Consider the following 14,540-nt stretch of genomic DNA (forward strand, 5'->3'; position numbering starts at 1 on the left):
AGTCCCTGTAAATATTGCTCATGGAGTATTTAAAATTAAAAATAGTGTTTCGCAAGAAGGATTTATGCTGTTCCTAGAACTTTAGCACTACAACAGAAAGAAAAGCAGCTAAATGCTGAAGTTCTTATAACTTTGAATATATTAAGAAACTCTTAACAAGTGGCCAGACTGTTAGGAATAAATATTGTCCAAGCTCCACATGTTAGGTTGCAAGGAAACAAGATGAGGATGTGAGGACTGAGAGAGGAAAAAAAAAAATGAATGAAAAATGAATCCTCAAGCCCCACTGGTCAGATCAAGGCTGGGGGCAAAGACAGCTACTCAAGCTCCACCCCCAGAGGAAATATTGCAAAGATTTAAAGAAGTGAAAGGCACCAAAGGAAGTCATTCCTTGAGCCAGCAGAAGTACAGGAGGCCTTTCAGAGGAAGCTTCAGAAGCTGCATACAGAGGACACATTGATCAGATATGGGCCAAGGTGAGCAAGGGGAAAGGCTGTGATGCTCTTTGTAACCTTCCTACATCCATACTTCATGTTCAGCTCTGCCATGGACACTGAGAGGTCACTACTTCTCTAAGGAGTTTTGATCCAAGGAAAAAAAAAAAAAGTAAGAGAAAATTCTTCCATTGAAAGTCAGGAGAAGGATTTTCACAGGAATTGCATTTTTTCATTTATTGTGTGCACGGGAAAAGATAGATATGTTAGATAACCTCTAACAGCCTATGCAAGATAGAGTCTCTACCAAAAAAAATGCTCAGAAATAAATTATTTCTAATTTTAGTGGAAGCCTCACATGGGTACCAGTTACCTGTAGAAAGTAATAATCAATTCTTCAGAGTGTGTTTGTGCTCCTTCCTCTTTGGATGTACCCTCAAGCTTTTTTGCTCTTCTCATTTTTTTCATAGCTGCAACGCAGCCAAGTACCAACTGGCATCTGAAAGAAAATGCAAGAGAACACCACACAAGTAAATTTTCTAGTGAAGAACTGATTGTGAGGAGAGGACAGGCCTTCACTATCACCTTCAATGGAACAGAACGGCCTGAGCAAAACTTAATATTCATTGCAGAAACAGGTATGGCCCCCAGCTTCTTTCACAGGGAGAGTAACGCTGCCTCAGGACATTCTTCTGGCCCAATCTGCACTACAGAGCAGCAAGAGAATACCTCAGAGCCAACGTGCTCATTCACATAGCCATGGAACTGTGTGAGGTGTTTGTTGTATTACTCCTACCCCAGCCAGCAGCCACAGCTTCCTTCAGTTGCCAATATATGGCACAAATTCATCTGAGAGGAGGGTTGGGAGGGTTACATCCCTGCTGAGTTTGTTGATGACTAGATCTCTATTTCAGCATGGCATGGAAAAAAAAAATTATTTGTTTTTCTTGAAAGGTCCAAAACCCTCAAAGGCATCCAAGACCCTGGCCACGTTTGATATCTCCAGCACAGTGAGCAAGGAGGGCTGGAGTGCAGTTCTACAGTCCACCAGTTCCAACTCTGTGAGCATCTCCATTTCCAGCCCACATAATGCTGTCATTGGACGTTACAGGCTGAGTGTTCAAAGTGGCAGCTCCTCTCCACAAAGTCTTGGCAGTTTTGTTTTGCTTTTTAACCCTTGGTCTTCAGGTATGAATATGTCGAATTTCCTCTAAAGAATCTATGTTGTTTTTAGCTTCATTAATATTTGTAGCTTCTCCATTTGATCTATACTGGAATATAGCAGCTGAAAATTGACAGCATCATGGATCAGTGACCAAAAAAAGGGTGTCTAACAGTTTCTTAGGACCTTCTGGTACATAGAATCAGCTCTGTAGCATGTACATACTGGAGAGCTCATTGCTCTAAAAGATAAGGTTCTGCTTTTGACAGAACTTCCCTACTTCTGCACAAGTTTAGAAGAGTGTGTCTGGCCTCTGTAGAACCAAGAAAAGAGTCATATTTACCATTTTCTCACAGATCTGGCAGTGTCACACCTCCATCTTCACTCAGACACCTCCCACCCCTTTCTCTAATTGTAGATCCTGAGTTTCACAATCTGTTTATAGCACCAAGAACAGCAAAGGGTGGATATCTGCAAGCACCCTTATAGATCAAGAGAGATCTTGCCTTATAGAGCAAGACTTCTTGAGGTTTTGTTTTATTTTGCCTGTTGTATTTGTACATCTCTCTGTTTTGGTTTTTCAGGTGATGATGTGTTCATGCCTAACAAGGCTGAGTGTGAGGAATATGTGCTAGAAGAGTTTGGCATCATTTTTGCAGGCAATAAAAATCATATCAGCAGCTTTGGATGGAACTTCGGCCAGGTAAATGTAGCACTGAAACACCAGACATTGTTTTTGCATGAACTGGGTCGTTTGCTTTTTCCAATTCATTGCATACATCTCTGAAGAGCAGGACTCTGGTGTTGCAATCAGCACTTGTGCCAAGCCCTGTTTCACTGATCAATATGAGTATTTGTAATTTGTTATTCCCTGCTCTGCCTTGGAAGAGCAACCAGCAGAAACATTAATATCTTTACTAAGACTACATAGCCTTAACTTAGTAAAGTACTGTAGCAATGCTGAGAGGCCTCAAGTCCACAGATTCCACGTTTTTAAAATCTCAGTGAGTTCTGATCTTCAGAGTTTGTTGTGGCCACATTTTTATATGGTAGCGCCTGGCTGAGCTCTGCAGCACTTCAGTCAGTGATTTAAAATCCCCATTCAACACTAATATGGCTCTCTGCATCCTGTTTTTTAGTAATCTCTGTTTTCAAAACACTAATTTATTTCTGTACCTCAGTTTCAAGGAGACATCCTCAATATTTGCCTGTCCATAATGGACCGAAGCCTGTACTACCGTCAGGATCCTCTCACTGACGTATCTCACCGACACGACCCCAGGTACCTGGGCCGTGTTCTCAGTGCCATGGTAAGCAACAGGCTCACAAAGTGCAAACTACTAAGTGTCCTTTATAAGTAGTCGGTGAAAGTAAATATGAGGCCACTTCATAGAGAATTTTAGGTCACTGTCTGTATGCAGCTGACAATACGGGTGGTGAAGTATGGGCCTACGTGGTCATCTGCTCTGAGCCTGCCAGATTTATCTCCTCTGGGATAGTTCTGATAGTTGTCACTTTGATATCCAGCTGTCACACTGAAAATACATGACAGGGGTGGTTGAGGGACCAGTTCAGTGGAGGTCTTTAGTCCAGTCACCCATTTGAAGTGGATCTACTGGGTACTAGATCAGCTCAGCCATGGATTCGCCAGGCTGGTTTGAAACTCTCCAAGAAAGACTGGTTTGTGGCTGCTGTGGGTGACCAGTCCAGAGCTGCCCTACCCTCCTAATGGGGAATTTATCTCTTATGTCAAATATGATTTTCCCAAGCTACAGCTTTCTGCTGTTGCCTCTTGGTATATATAACAGAGAAAAGTTAGTTAGAACCCACATTCAAATGGTTGTAAGCTGGTTTTAGATTCCCCCCACCCTCCTTAACCAGACAGAGCTAGGCCAGTGCTCTCTACTTCTCCCTGTAGTTTGTGTGCTGCAGGACCCCCGACCATCTTGCAGCCCTCCTTCCTGGGTCCTCTTCAGTGTCTCAACATCCCCTTGAACTGAGAGACCCAAAACTAGGGGCAGGACTCCTGGCACAGCCTTGCTAGGGATAATTAAAGGAGGTTAACAACCTCCCTCAACCTCCTGGTCACACTTTCTCCAGTGCAGCCTACTGTGAGCTTTCCCTTTTTGATGAGAGAGCACTGTTGGCTGAAATTCAATATGGCATCTGCTGTAACTCCTAGGCCCCTTTCAGACAGGTTGTAAACTCTTCATTTACCTCATCATAAACTTAGTGAATATTTTCTCAGGTCAACGCCAATGATGACCAAGGGGTGGTGCTAGGAAACTGGAGTGGAAAATATGAGGGTGGCAAGAATCCTACCAGCTGGACAGGAAGTGGTGAAATCCTGCAAAGCTGGAAGAAATCAGGATTCAAACCTGTTAAATATGGACAATGTTGGGTTTTTGCAGCAGTACTGACTACAGGTATGTTTTATGTCACCTACATGACTGACATTGCACAGATGCTGTTAATGGAAGCACTAATGTTACTACCTATATGGAAGCCTTTGAAGACATTACTATGCTAGGTGAAACCTGCAGAAATATTGCTTTCTGACTGTGGCTTTCTCTTCACTCTTTAGTGCTTCGATGTCTGGGGATTCCCACCCGTACAATAACAAACTTCAGCTCTGCCCATGATGCAGATGGAAATCTGCGTGTGGATGAGTTCTATGATGCAGATGGAAACCATTTGGAGAGGGGAGCTGACAGCGTGTGGTAAGGCTCAATATTTAATAGTAGATTATCAATGTCTACAGTGTCTCCAGAGCATAGATTCTAATGACAAATGCTTTATCTTCTTAAGAATTGCCTTAAAAACTACTACACACACAGAGAGGATCAATAAAAATACCACAAAATAATACTACAGGATTTGGTGTTTTCACTCTTTCTCGGTTAAACAAAGAATTGTGACACTAATTACAACAGCTAATTGAAGCAAGGGCAGGAAAAATTACAGTTATGATGCCACAGATGACTGAAAATTTGCAATATTGCACTGGATGTATCAAACAGTAGCAACTTAACCTAGTTTGAAACTATTCTTCAGAACCAGTTCATGTTAAACTATAAATGTTCAACAGAACCAGCTTTCTTGAAGTGGCATCATTTGCAGTGAAAGTAATTTAACTACTGCCTCTATTAAGCATCAAAAGCAGTTCAAACAAGCTTGTATTTAGCAAAGAGCAGAAGTAGTCCCTCAGTTTCTGTCTTGTTTATTCCCCTTCTTGTTCTGGACCCTTTCTATCTACACGTGACATCTAGGACTGTAGCATTGTGCCAGAAGCAAATCTAAAGCTAAAACTAAGGAAGTGTATGGGCTCAAAGCTTTTGGAGAAAAACAGGCTCAAGGCATTTTGTATAACTTCACAAATTTGTTTTCTGCCCTTGAACATTTATATTTATTCACAATGCAATTTTCAGCACCTTTCCAGTTATTGTAATGAGGGTCAGGGTAGAAGTGGTGAGTCTCAAATAAGAACTGTGCAAATAAAGGCATTTAATCCATGTAACTAAGATGGCTGATTAAAGGAGGTGGACAGGAATCCATAAACACATACCAGTAGCTTACTTAGTTCATTCTTGCACACAGGAATTTCCATGTCTGGAATGAAAGCTGGTTTACACGCAACGACTTGGGCCCCTCATACAGTGGATGGCAAGTTCTGGATGCAACTCCCCAAGAAGAAAGTGGAGGTACACAAATTTTATTTCAGGATCAATGCTGAAATTTTTTTAAGCCAGTCACTTTTAGAGAGAAGGAAAAAAAGTAAAATCATTGTAAAAGCAATTTGTCAAGCTGCTCAGAGATAGCTGCAGAAGAAAATACTTAATTGGTTGCATTAGGGAAGCTTCAGATGCTTCAGATCATCCGTGAATGCCAAGAAAGAAACTAGAATTCCAGGAGCAGTTTTTACAGCAATTCCTATATTTCCAATGTAGGTATCAAATGCTATTGAAAATTAAGAGATAATATAAAATAAATCAAGTGTGCTTTCAGAATAAACACAAGATATATTGATGAGTGGCCTTGTATGAGGGTTTATGTGGATGAAAGGGCTTAAAAGGGACAGCAGCACTGAGCAATTCAAGAGTCAGTGATAAATATCTGTCTAATAATCTGCTTACTGTAAAAGATACTGCCTAAATTCCTTTTCCTTGATGCTGTAGGAATTTATCAGTGTGGTCCTGCCTCACGGCACGCCATCAAAGAAGGAGAAGTAGATCTGGACTACGATGGCCCATTTGTGTTTGCAGAAGTGAATGCTGACTGTATGTACTGGAATTATGACTCTGCAACTGGAAAGAAAACTTTGATATTCTCTAAGTCTACAGAAATTGGTGCCTCCATCAGTACAAAGGCAGTTGGTAGGGATGATCGTGTAGATGTCACCAGGGATTATAAATATGAGGAAGGTAAGTAAAACTCCTGGTTCTTCTGATCACATAGCTGCTTCATTCCCAAAAGTATATACATTTTCAGTTAGGAGACTCTTAGTGCATTTATAAAGTGGGAGCAGAATTTATACTTGATTTATTCAATTCCTACACAAAAGAGGAGAAAAGGTACTGATTAAAAAAAAAAAGAACAACAAAAAAACCCTGCCTTGCCCTGCCCTTTCTGATATGGAGCTGCTTTGTGGGACCTAAACAAGTCAAGTCCAAGTATCTCCAAATAAAGTGTTCACTGTTCTACCTGCCTATTGCTGACATGCACTTCTGCTTCTGCTTAGTGAGAATTAGGCTACAGCCCAGTTATTTGTCTGCAGGATAAAAGATCTGTTGCAGAAACCTGAGCTAAATCAGTACTTAGGCCCAGGAAAAGCAACTCTTTCCAAGGGTGCAAGAGCACAGCACCTTCTCAGTCCTTCAGGTCTGATCATCCCCATGTTATGTTTCTTTTTTTCCTTTGCTCATGAGCAGCTTCTGCTTTTCCTGTTAAACTGTCATTACCTCAATCCAGGAGCTTTCTCTCCTCCTATGGAAAAGGGGAGTGAGGGGCTGGGTGGATGGTTGGCTGCCAGCCAGACTCAACCCACCACACAGTGCCATCAGCCTTCCCCAGCATTTGGGCCTTTCTCTGTGGTAGCAAATAAGAATTCACATTTCTAAATGTTATAGCCATAAAAGGGGATAGAAATGGGAAAAGAGACACTTTAGTCTTAAGACTTTATGTTTTAAAAAATGTTATTAGAAGGACAGTGATGTTACTGACTGCAGACACAGAAAATGAGGTATGGCTGTGGAAAACAGAGGGCTTGTTTATCTCTAAGCACAGACATTATGTCCTGGCTAGCTTCTTTCTAGCAACCATGTAAAATAAGAGATGCATGCTAACTGTTGAGGATAATTTTCATGGTTCTCCCTGACAGGCTCTGCAAAAGAAAGAGATATTTTTAAAAAAGCCCGTAAGAAGCTAGGACTCGAGGATAAATTTGATCCTACAGCACCAAAACAAGAGGAAGTTGAACAGAAGCCTGACATCTCAGGAAAATTCAAGGTGGCAGGCTCTTTAGAAGTTGGCAAAGATCTCAACCTACTTCTGGTTCTTGAAAATTTGCAGTCTGATGCTAAGACTGTAAATGTAAATATGACTGCATGGAGTACTCTGTATACTAGAAGACGAGTTAATCAGATCTGGAAGGACTCCCTATCTGTCACTCTGGCTCCAAAGGAAGGTAATTTTTCAAATAACTTTTAATCACAATGGTTTTATCAGTAAATGGGCATTGAAGGCTGGTCAGCTTGGAGGAAAAAGCTCTAACAAACTGCAATCCTAAATCCCTGGGTAGAAAAGGCTGAGAAAAATATTACATTACACATACATTAATAAGGCATGTTTCACACTATCATGTCCCCAAGTGCTTTTCACATTTTGGAAAATGTTACCATTAGGAGCCTGGGATAAGAGATGTGTCAGCATCTCCAACATGAGGTGAAAGATCATTGAATCACAACTGATACTGTCTTGTATTAATCTTGGGCTTCAAGTCATTAGCAAGAAGCAGAAATCATAATTCATGTCTTTAATATGTAATTTAACTTTTGGAGAAGCCCCAGTAAACTCCTTAAACTCCAGCTGTTGCATCTTTCAGAGCAATAGGGGGGAAAACAAGCCAGGCAATACAGTAGTAGTGAATGGAGAAGGGATTACATTGAAGAAATCACTATTTGTCTAAAGCAAACTGATACATTTGCATAAATTTATTTTGGCAGTGATGGCTGAAGGTCTTCCTAGTCCTAGACACAGCATAAAAGGAAAATACTAATGTTAGATAGGAAGTTCTGTGGGCTTATAAAAGCGTGTATCAATTCAATTTTTTTTTTCCTTCCAGAAAAACAATTTCCCATTAAGATAAAGTATCCTGAATACCAGCAGCAGTTAACTACAGACAAAACAATCCAGGTCACAGCTTTATGTCATGTAGAAGATGGGATTCAAGTGCTTGTGAAAAGAAACATCACCCTGGACAATCCTGCTATCGACATACAGGTAAATTCCCTTTGTTGTAACTGCAGTGGCAGAGAAAAGGGAAAGGCAGTTCTTTGAGAGCACTTTATTCCGTGAAAGAAATGCTCTGCTCACATTCAAAAATTCTGCCATGGTTCATCACAGCCTCTCGTAATATCTCCTCCTGTGATGCCTGAAAAGGCTCAGCTAGAGAAGAGCACTGAGAACCTGGCCTCACAAGTATTTCTTTGCACAGGTACTTGGTGAAGCAAAAGTGAATAAAGAGGTGTTTGTGGAGGTGGCATTTACCAATCCTATCGATGCGGAGGTGAAGGACTGCGTGCTGCAGGTGGAGGGCAGTGACCTGCTCCAAGGCATCCTGGAGCTACGGTGAGTACCAGAAATGCCTCCTGATACCAAACATACAAGAATGTGGGCATGGATGAGTTGGAACTGAACTGTGGGATGAGACATCATTTTCTTCTATCTGTAACCTGGGAGGCACAGGTTATGAGCACACACTGATGAACCAGCTCTTCATCTAGGCTGGGCTTTGGCTCCATGGTTTGGGAGGTCAAATAATTGCTGTCATAATTGGACAGAACTTGTTTTCCTGCCTATCTAGCAGGACCACACACTTCCAGAAAAAAAATTCATGCTTACCCAAGCTGTAAATGTTGCTGAGGCTGTCTATCCTGCTATAGGCCAGACAGGTTTTACCTTCTTGTTGTGATCAAAGGCCAACAATAGGATACACAGCTATTTCTGTCCATACTTACACAAATTACAACATATATCAACCAGGATATTTTTTTCACTTTATTAAATGGACTTCAGGTGCCAATCTGGGTGCACAGCATTGTAAACAAATTGTATTTATATCCAACAGGTAGAAATACATGTAAAAAGCAGATACAGCAGTGTCACAACTTTAGGAAAAAAAATTAATACTGCTTAGACACAGGTTGTGATCTCAAAGGGTGGGACCTCTGAAAGCACAGAGCCAGGTCTGCTCCATGCTCAGCTTTTCCATACACAGCAGATCACAGTTTGAGGAGGATAGTTTTTGCAGAACAGACTAAACCATGACAAGCAGCTTTTTCCAAAATGAGAGCTACAGGCACACTAATTTTCAAGCTCTACAAAAAAAAAATATCTTAGGACATTAATAAACAGAGTCAAGAAACTATTTGATTATGTTGAGACAGTGATTGAGAAGACTGAAATAAAATACCTTTTTTTTTACTATAGATCCCAATTCCCTGTTATCTGCTTTGGTGATTTTGTAACTTTTTCTGCCCTTTTTCCTTCAGCATTTCATAATTGAAACAGAAAGATTGAATTTGCAGACTGTCCCTCATTTTGTAAAGACAATAAATTGCACAAAAAATTCAATATAACCTCACAAATGCAGTTATTTCTGGAAAATACCTGGGATATAGGAACATGCTCTTTAGCTGAATACACAGACAAACACAAACAAACAAACACAGCAACTTAGCATTGTCATTTGCACTTGAGCAATTAGGAATGGTTCATCCCATCATTTATAATCTTTCCTGAGGGACTCTACCAACCTTGTGTTGTCTATCCCACACAGTTTTATCCTCAGGCAAGACAAGACAATATGTCAGGGTAAGGGAAAAACATTAACAGGTTTTCAAGAGTTACAAAACACACCTGGTGTAAAACATTTTAACTTCCATTCAGAATTTCCTGCTCTGTAAACACTGAGGTTTCCTTGGTGCTTACACTCCATTCTAATTCAAGAGTTGATATTAACATTCTTCATGGTCTCAGATTATTCTTTGCAATGATTCAGTGATGTATTTTACACCCTCTGTTCTGCACAAAATCTTATCTCACATATTATTATGTCCCCCTTTGTGGACTTATCTGAGTTACTGCATATTGAATTTGTGAGAGCCTCTAATGTATGGATTTGAGTCTTTAAATACATATCAGATAGTCAAGCCATGTGTGGTCTTTTCATGGCCATCTTACTTTGAAGTGATAAGAGTTCTTTCACTTTTCACTAATCATGGTGGAAGATGATTAGTGAAGAAACTGAAGCATGATGCATAAGCCTGTTTTCAACTTACTGTTTCCTTTTTTTTTTAGCATACCACCACTGAAAGCCAGTGAGAAATCCAGTACCAAGTTTAAACTTATCCCTTCTGAGGCGGGTCTCAAACATCTACTTGTTAATTTCTCCTGTGATAAATTTGCAGATATCAAGACTTTTAAGACGGTAAATGTGATTAATTAACATGAAGATATACAAGGAGTGGCCTGTGTGTGTATAAACTGAACAAAATGTGATAAGAAATCTTGTATAGAAAACAATGAGATAATCAGCAAAACAAATCTTCATTTCCTCTGATAAAGGGCCACCAACATCATATCATTGCAATTTTACATTGTAATTTTAAATAAACTGAGGAATGGTTGATTGTTCATTTACTGTTGTGAATATCCATGTTATTAAAAAGAACATTTTACCTTCTACTTAGAGACTCTTTGACTTATATCTGGCTTTCTCTGGAATTAATTCCTCCTGGCTTCAGATGCCTCTACACACACATTCATAAACTCATTGTTACTTAATGAAAGCCTTATCCAGTGGACTTCCAAACACTTCCAAAGTGTTTCTCCTTCCTGAAACTGTGATACTACAATATAGTGAGAAGTGAGGATGACTTGCACAATTTATGTCATTTAGCTGTGACTTCTTTGCTACAAACTCTGCCCTGACATCTTCCACATCTTCTTTTTTTTTTCTTTTTTTTTTTTTTTTTTTTTTGGTAAATCACAGCTACCAAATGAGGCATAGGAAATGTTCAACAGGAATTTGGGTGATGTCTAATTTGAGAGCCATTCAACAAACACATTGGGGTAATTGCCAGGCTCAGCGTATACATTTTGTACAGATTTTAGAATGTTGATATTTTGAACTTGCTGAAAGTCTTCTTTAGGAATAAAAGGCAGGGTAATCTTAAGTCTGAGGGTATTTTTACTTGAAAAGAGTTAGGAATTCTTCACTATAATTATGTGTCAGGAAGCTATTGTAAAAAATGTGGCGAACCCCAGATCCAGGGAAGAAATGATGGTGTGCGGCTCCAGATCAGAAGGCTGAAGGATCTGCTTTATTAAAACTATATTATAGCACATTAATATACTATTTAAAGAGATACTATTCTATTCTACATACTTACTTCTTACTTACTTATCTAACTCAAATGTGTGACTCTCTGTTGAGAGTCCGAGCCACAGCTGGATCCCATTGGTCACTGACCCCAAACAACCTTCACCAGAACCCAATCCAGCAATCACTGCAGGTAAAAAATCTCCATTCCACATTCCACATGGGAAAAACAAAGGGGCAGAGATAAAGATTGTTTTCTCTTCTTCTCTCTGTGCTTCTCCAGAGAATGTGAATGTCACAGGAAGTCATCTCTTAGATTTGAGCTTAGTAAAGCAAACTTCAACCCTTTATGGGAGACTGGTACAGGCTAAATGATGGGTTCCAGCGAAGTAGGTGTAGCCCAGTGAGTGACATGGTTTATGGGAAATAACTGTGTGACAGTAAGTCAAGTTCTGACTGAAAAGGACTGTGTAGGTAAAGTGGATGGAAAGACTGCTCTGGCACTGTTGGGCCAGGAAGCACTAAAATCTTAATTCTGTGTCCCAACTTCCACCACACTAAACAGGGTACTGTGACCTGTCACGAGGACTACTCACTGTTGAGGAGCCCAAGCTCAGACTGGTTATAAAGTTATTTTGTCCTTGTAGCCAGCAAAATTGCTTTAGAAGGGCACCTGCAACCACCCTGGTTTCCTGCTGCCAGTCACAGGATGTCAGTATGAGACCACACTGCACATAAAATGGGATGAGCTACAGAGGGGCTGTGCAAGGAGCCCACAGTGGTACCTTCTCTTTTCTCCTGGTGTTCCTCAAGCCTTGCCAGAGCCAAGAGCTCTCATTGTGTAAATCACAGATTCACAGAATGCCTTGGGTTGGGAGGGACCCCAAAGATAATCTGGTTCCAATCCCCCTGTTGTGGGCAAGGTCACTTTTCACCAGATCAGGTTTCTCAGAGCCGGATTCAAGCTGGCCTTGAACACTTCCAGGGATGGGCCAACCACAGCTCCTCTGGGCGACCTGTGCCAGGGCCTCAGCACCCTCACAGGGAAGATTTTTTTTCCTAACATCCAATCTAAACCTAGTCTGTGTCAGTTTGAAGCCATTCCCCCTTGTTCTGTCACTCCACACCTTGTAACTACACACTTGTAATTGTCTCTCCATCTTCCTGGTAGGCTCCCTTCAGGTACTGGCAGGCCACAATTAGATCACCCAAAAGCCTTCTCTTTTCCAGGCTGAAGAAACCCAGTTCCCTTGGATTTCCTCACGGGAGAGGAGCTCCATCCCTCTGATCATCTTGGTGGCCTCCTCTGGGCTACAGTAAACCAAAGAAGAAGTTCAAACTCAAGCACAGCCTTGAGTTTAGAATGTAGATATACAGTAAATTATTTCTTTTTGTTTCTTGTGTGTGTGTGAAACACCCAGGTTGTGCTGAAGTCAAGTGAATTGCACGAGCAGAAATGAGAGAAACCCTTAAATCAGACCCTCCCCAGGAACACTCACTGCACATGAAGTTAATGAGTGTGAGTAAAAGACACTCCAATACAGACTTATGGAAGAGATTCTGCCATGTTTGGTTTTTTTTGGGTTGTGGGTGGTATTTTTTTTTTGTTTTGGTTGTTTTTTTTTGTTTGTTTGTTTGTTTTTGGTGTTTTTTTTTTTGGGGGGGGGGTTGGTTTTTTTTGTGGAATTTAAACTGCTTTCCTCTTTGTAGGAAAAAGTAGTAAAAAGACAATTGTAAGGTGGATTTAGTTACGCTGGGGATATGAACAGTAGACAAAATTATTAATGAGATAAATAAACTCTAGAAGTTTTTCTCTGAAAGTTAGCAAATTGAACTGCAATTCCAAGACTCTGATACAAGGGAAAAAGAGGAACAAAGTATTTTGAACCATTTTGGATGACGGGTGGGTGAAATTGAGCTAGGAAAAACACCTGTGACAACGTTCAGTCATTAGTCACTTAGGAACCATGACTGCTGCATTCCAAAGGGATTGCAAAAGCAGCTGCTGGTGCTTTGCTGTGGTGAAGGTGAGACTGGCAGGTGCCAGTTTGGGATGTAGGCCACTCTGAGAGAGGTTCTGGTGGCTCGGTGAGCACCACTGTGGGCGTGCCTTGCAGAGGTAAAGCAGGTGGTTGCAGCCAAGACAGAAAAAGTGTTCTGAGACTTAATTACGTGTGTGAGCAGCAAGGAAGAAGAAAGGAAACAGTCAAATGCCAGTGGGAGCAATGTGTAACATCTGAGGCAATCACTGTAAGTACTGAACGCCTGAACTTAAGAACTGGTCGATGCGGTTTGTCACTGGGGCCGTGTGTGAAGACCGGGTAACATCAGAGGCTTGTGGCTCTTATGGTTTCCAAGGAATATGAATTAAGGAAAAGAGAAAAAGACCAACTGAAGTAGCTCTGGACAGCAATCAAACCCATTTGAGGTGATTCCCGGAACAAGCCTTGACAGCTGAACATCCTGGAAACTTCCAAGGGAAGGAAGAACCGCTGAATTACAATGTAAGTGGAGATGTGCTGTGCCAGGTGTACTGCTGCCCAGTGGGAAAAGCTTTAGTGTTTTGGGATAGGGCTAGCATGACTGTCATATTAATAAGTGCTCATAGTCTTTGTAATAGGAAAGCAAAGTTTCTCAAAAAGGTACAAAGCCTGTCTTGTAAAATCAACCTTAGAAACAGCTGCTGAAGCTTAACTTTTGATATTTCAGTTGGTTTTTCTTTCTTTGTAACTTAAAATTCAGACTAATTTATTTTTAAGTCTTTACTGAGTGCTAAAACATGATCAGTGGGGCTGCAGAATCTTAAGCAGATAATCCTCTTCAAAACTAATTTTATTACTCGTACATAATTTTATTACTCATACTCTTTTACCAAGTGATGGTACAAAATCAAAAAGAAATATATTTATAAACCCAAAAAGAAATATAGTCATGATTGTTAAAATAGACAAGCTTAAATTTTGTGCTGACAAAAAGTAATCAAGTTTATTAGTTTGTGAGTTCTTTTTGAAATAAAACTTTTGGGAAATACTAATATATGGAGCTAACTTAACAGGTAAACAGATACTTGTTTCTAGTGGGAATTCATAATTTTATTTGTCAGAGAGCATTTGAGATAATATTAGACAAAAAAACCCCTCTGAAACCAACCCACAGCTATTGGACAAACCCAGAAGGGATATTAACCCACTTGGAAGTTAAGTCATCAGGAAATGCTCCTTTTTCCTTCAGACAGCTTTTACGTCCCACCACGTTCCCCATTTCCTCATCCTTAAAGATAACTTATTCATGGCACACCTATTATCTTTGTAGGAAGCTCTTCTTGTCTTGGGATTCAAGAGCA

The 14,540-nt window shown here is 40.5% G+C and overlaps 1 protein-coding gene across 1 annotated transcript; it reads left to right on the forward strand.

Moving 5' to 3' along the window:
* Window positions 1-466: 466 nt before the first annotated feature.
* On the forward strand, window positions 467-10,515 carry LOC128796571 (protein-glutamine gamma-glutamyltransferase E-like). The gene is made up of 13 exons (XM_053958359.1): window positions 467-476; window positions 905-1,072; window positions 1,389-1,622; window positions 2,181-2,299; window positions 2,778-2,906; window positions 3,845-4,022; window positions 4,181-4,316; window positions 5,194-5,297; window positions 5,772-6,017; window positions 6,974-7,279; window positions 7,937-8,094; window positions 8,309-8,442; window positions 10,174-10,515. Exons 1-13 carry the CDS (start codon window positions 467-469, stop codon window positions 10,319-10,321), a joined length of 2,070 nt encoding a protein of 689 aa, XP_053814334.1. The 3' UTR covers window positions 10,322-10,515.
* Window positions 10,516-14,540: the final 4,025 nt, after the last annotated feature.

The sequence above is a fragment of the Vidua chalybeata genome, chromosome 17 (genome assembly GCF_026979565.1).
Source record: "Vidua chalybeata isolate OUT-0048 chromosome 17, bVidCha1 merged haplotype, whole genome shotgun sequence".
Classification (NCBI taxonomy): domain Eukaryota; kingdom Metazoa; phylum Chordata; class Aves; order Passeriformes; family Viduidae; genus Vidua; species Vidua chalybeata.

Excerpts from the sequence above, each read along its gene's own strand:
- LOC128796571 (XM_053958359.1), top strand. Across the intron at positions 6,018-6,973 it reads GGATTATAAATATGAGGAAG|GCTCTGCAAAAGAAAGAGAT; the intron begins GTAAGTAAAACT and ends TCTCCCTGACAG. Across the intron at positions 7,280-7,936 it reads CACTCTGGCTCCAAAGGAAG|AAAAACAATTTCCCATTAAG; the intron begins GTAATTTTTCAA and ends TTTTCCTTCCAG.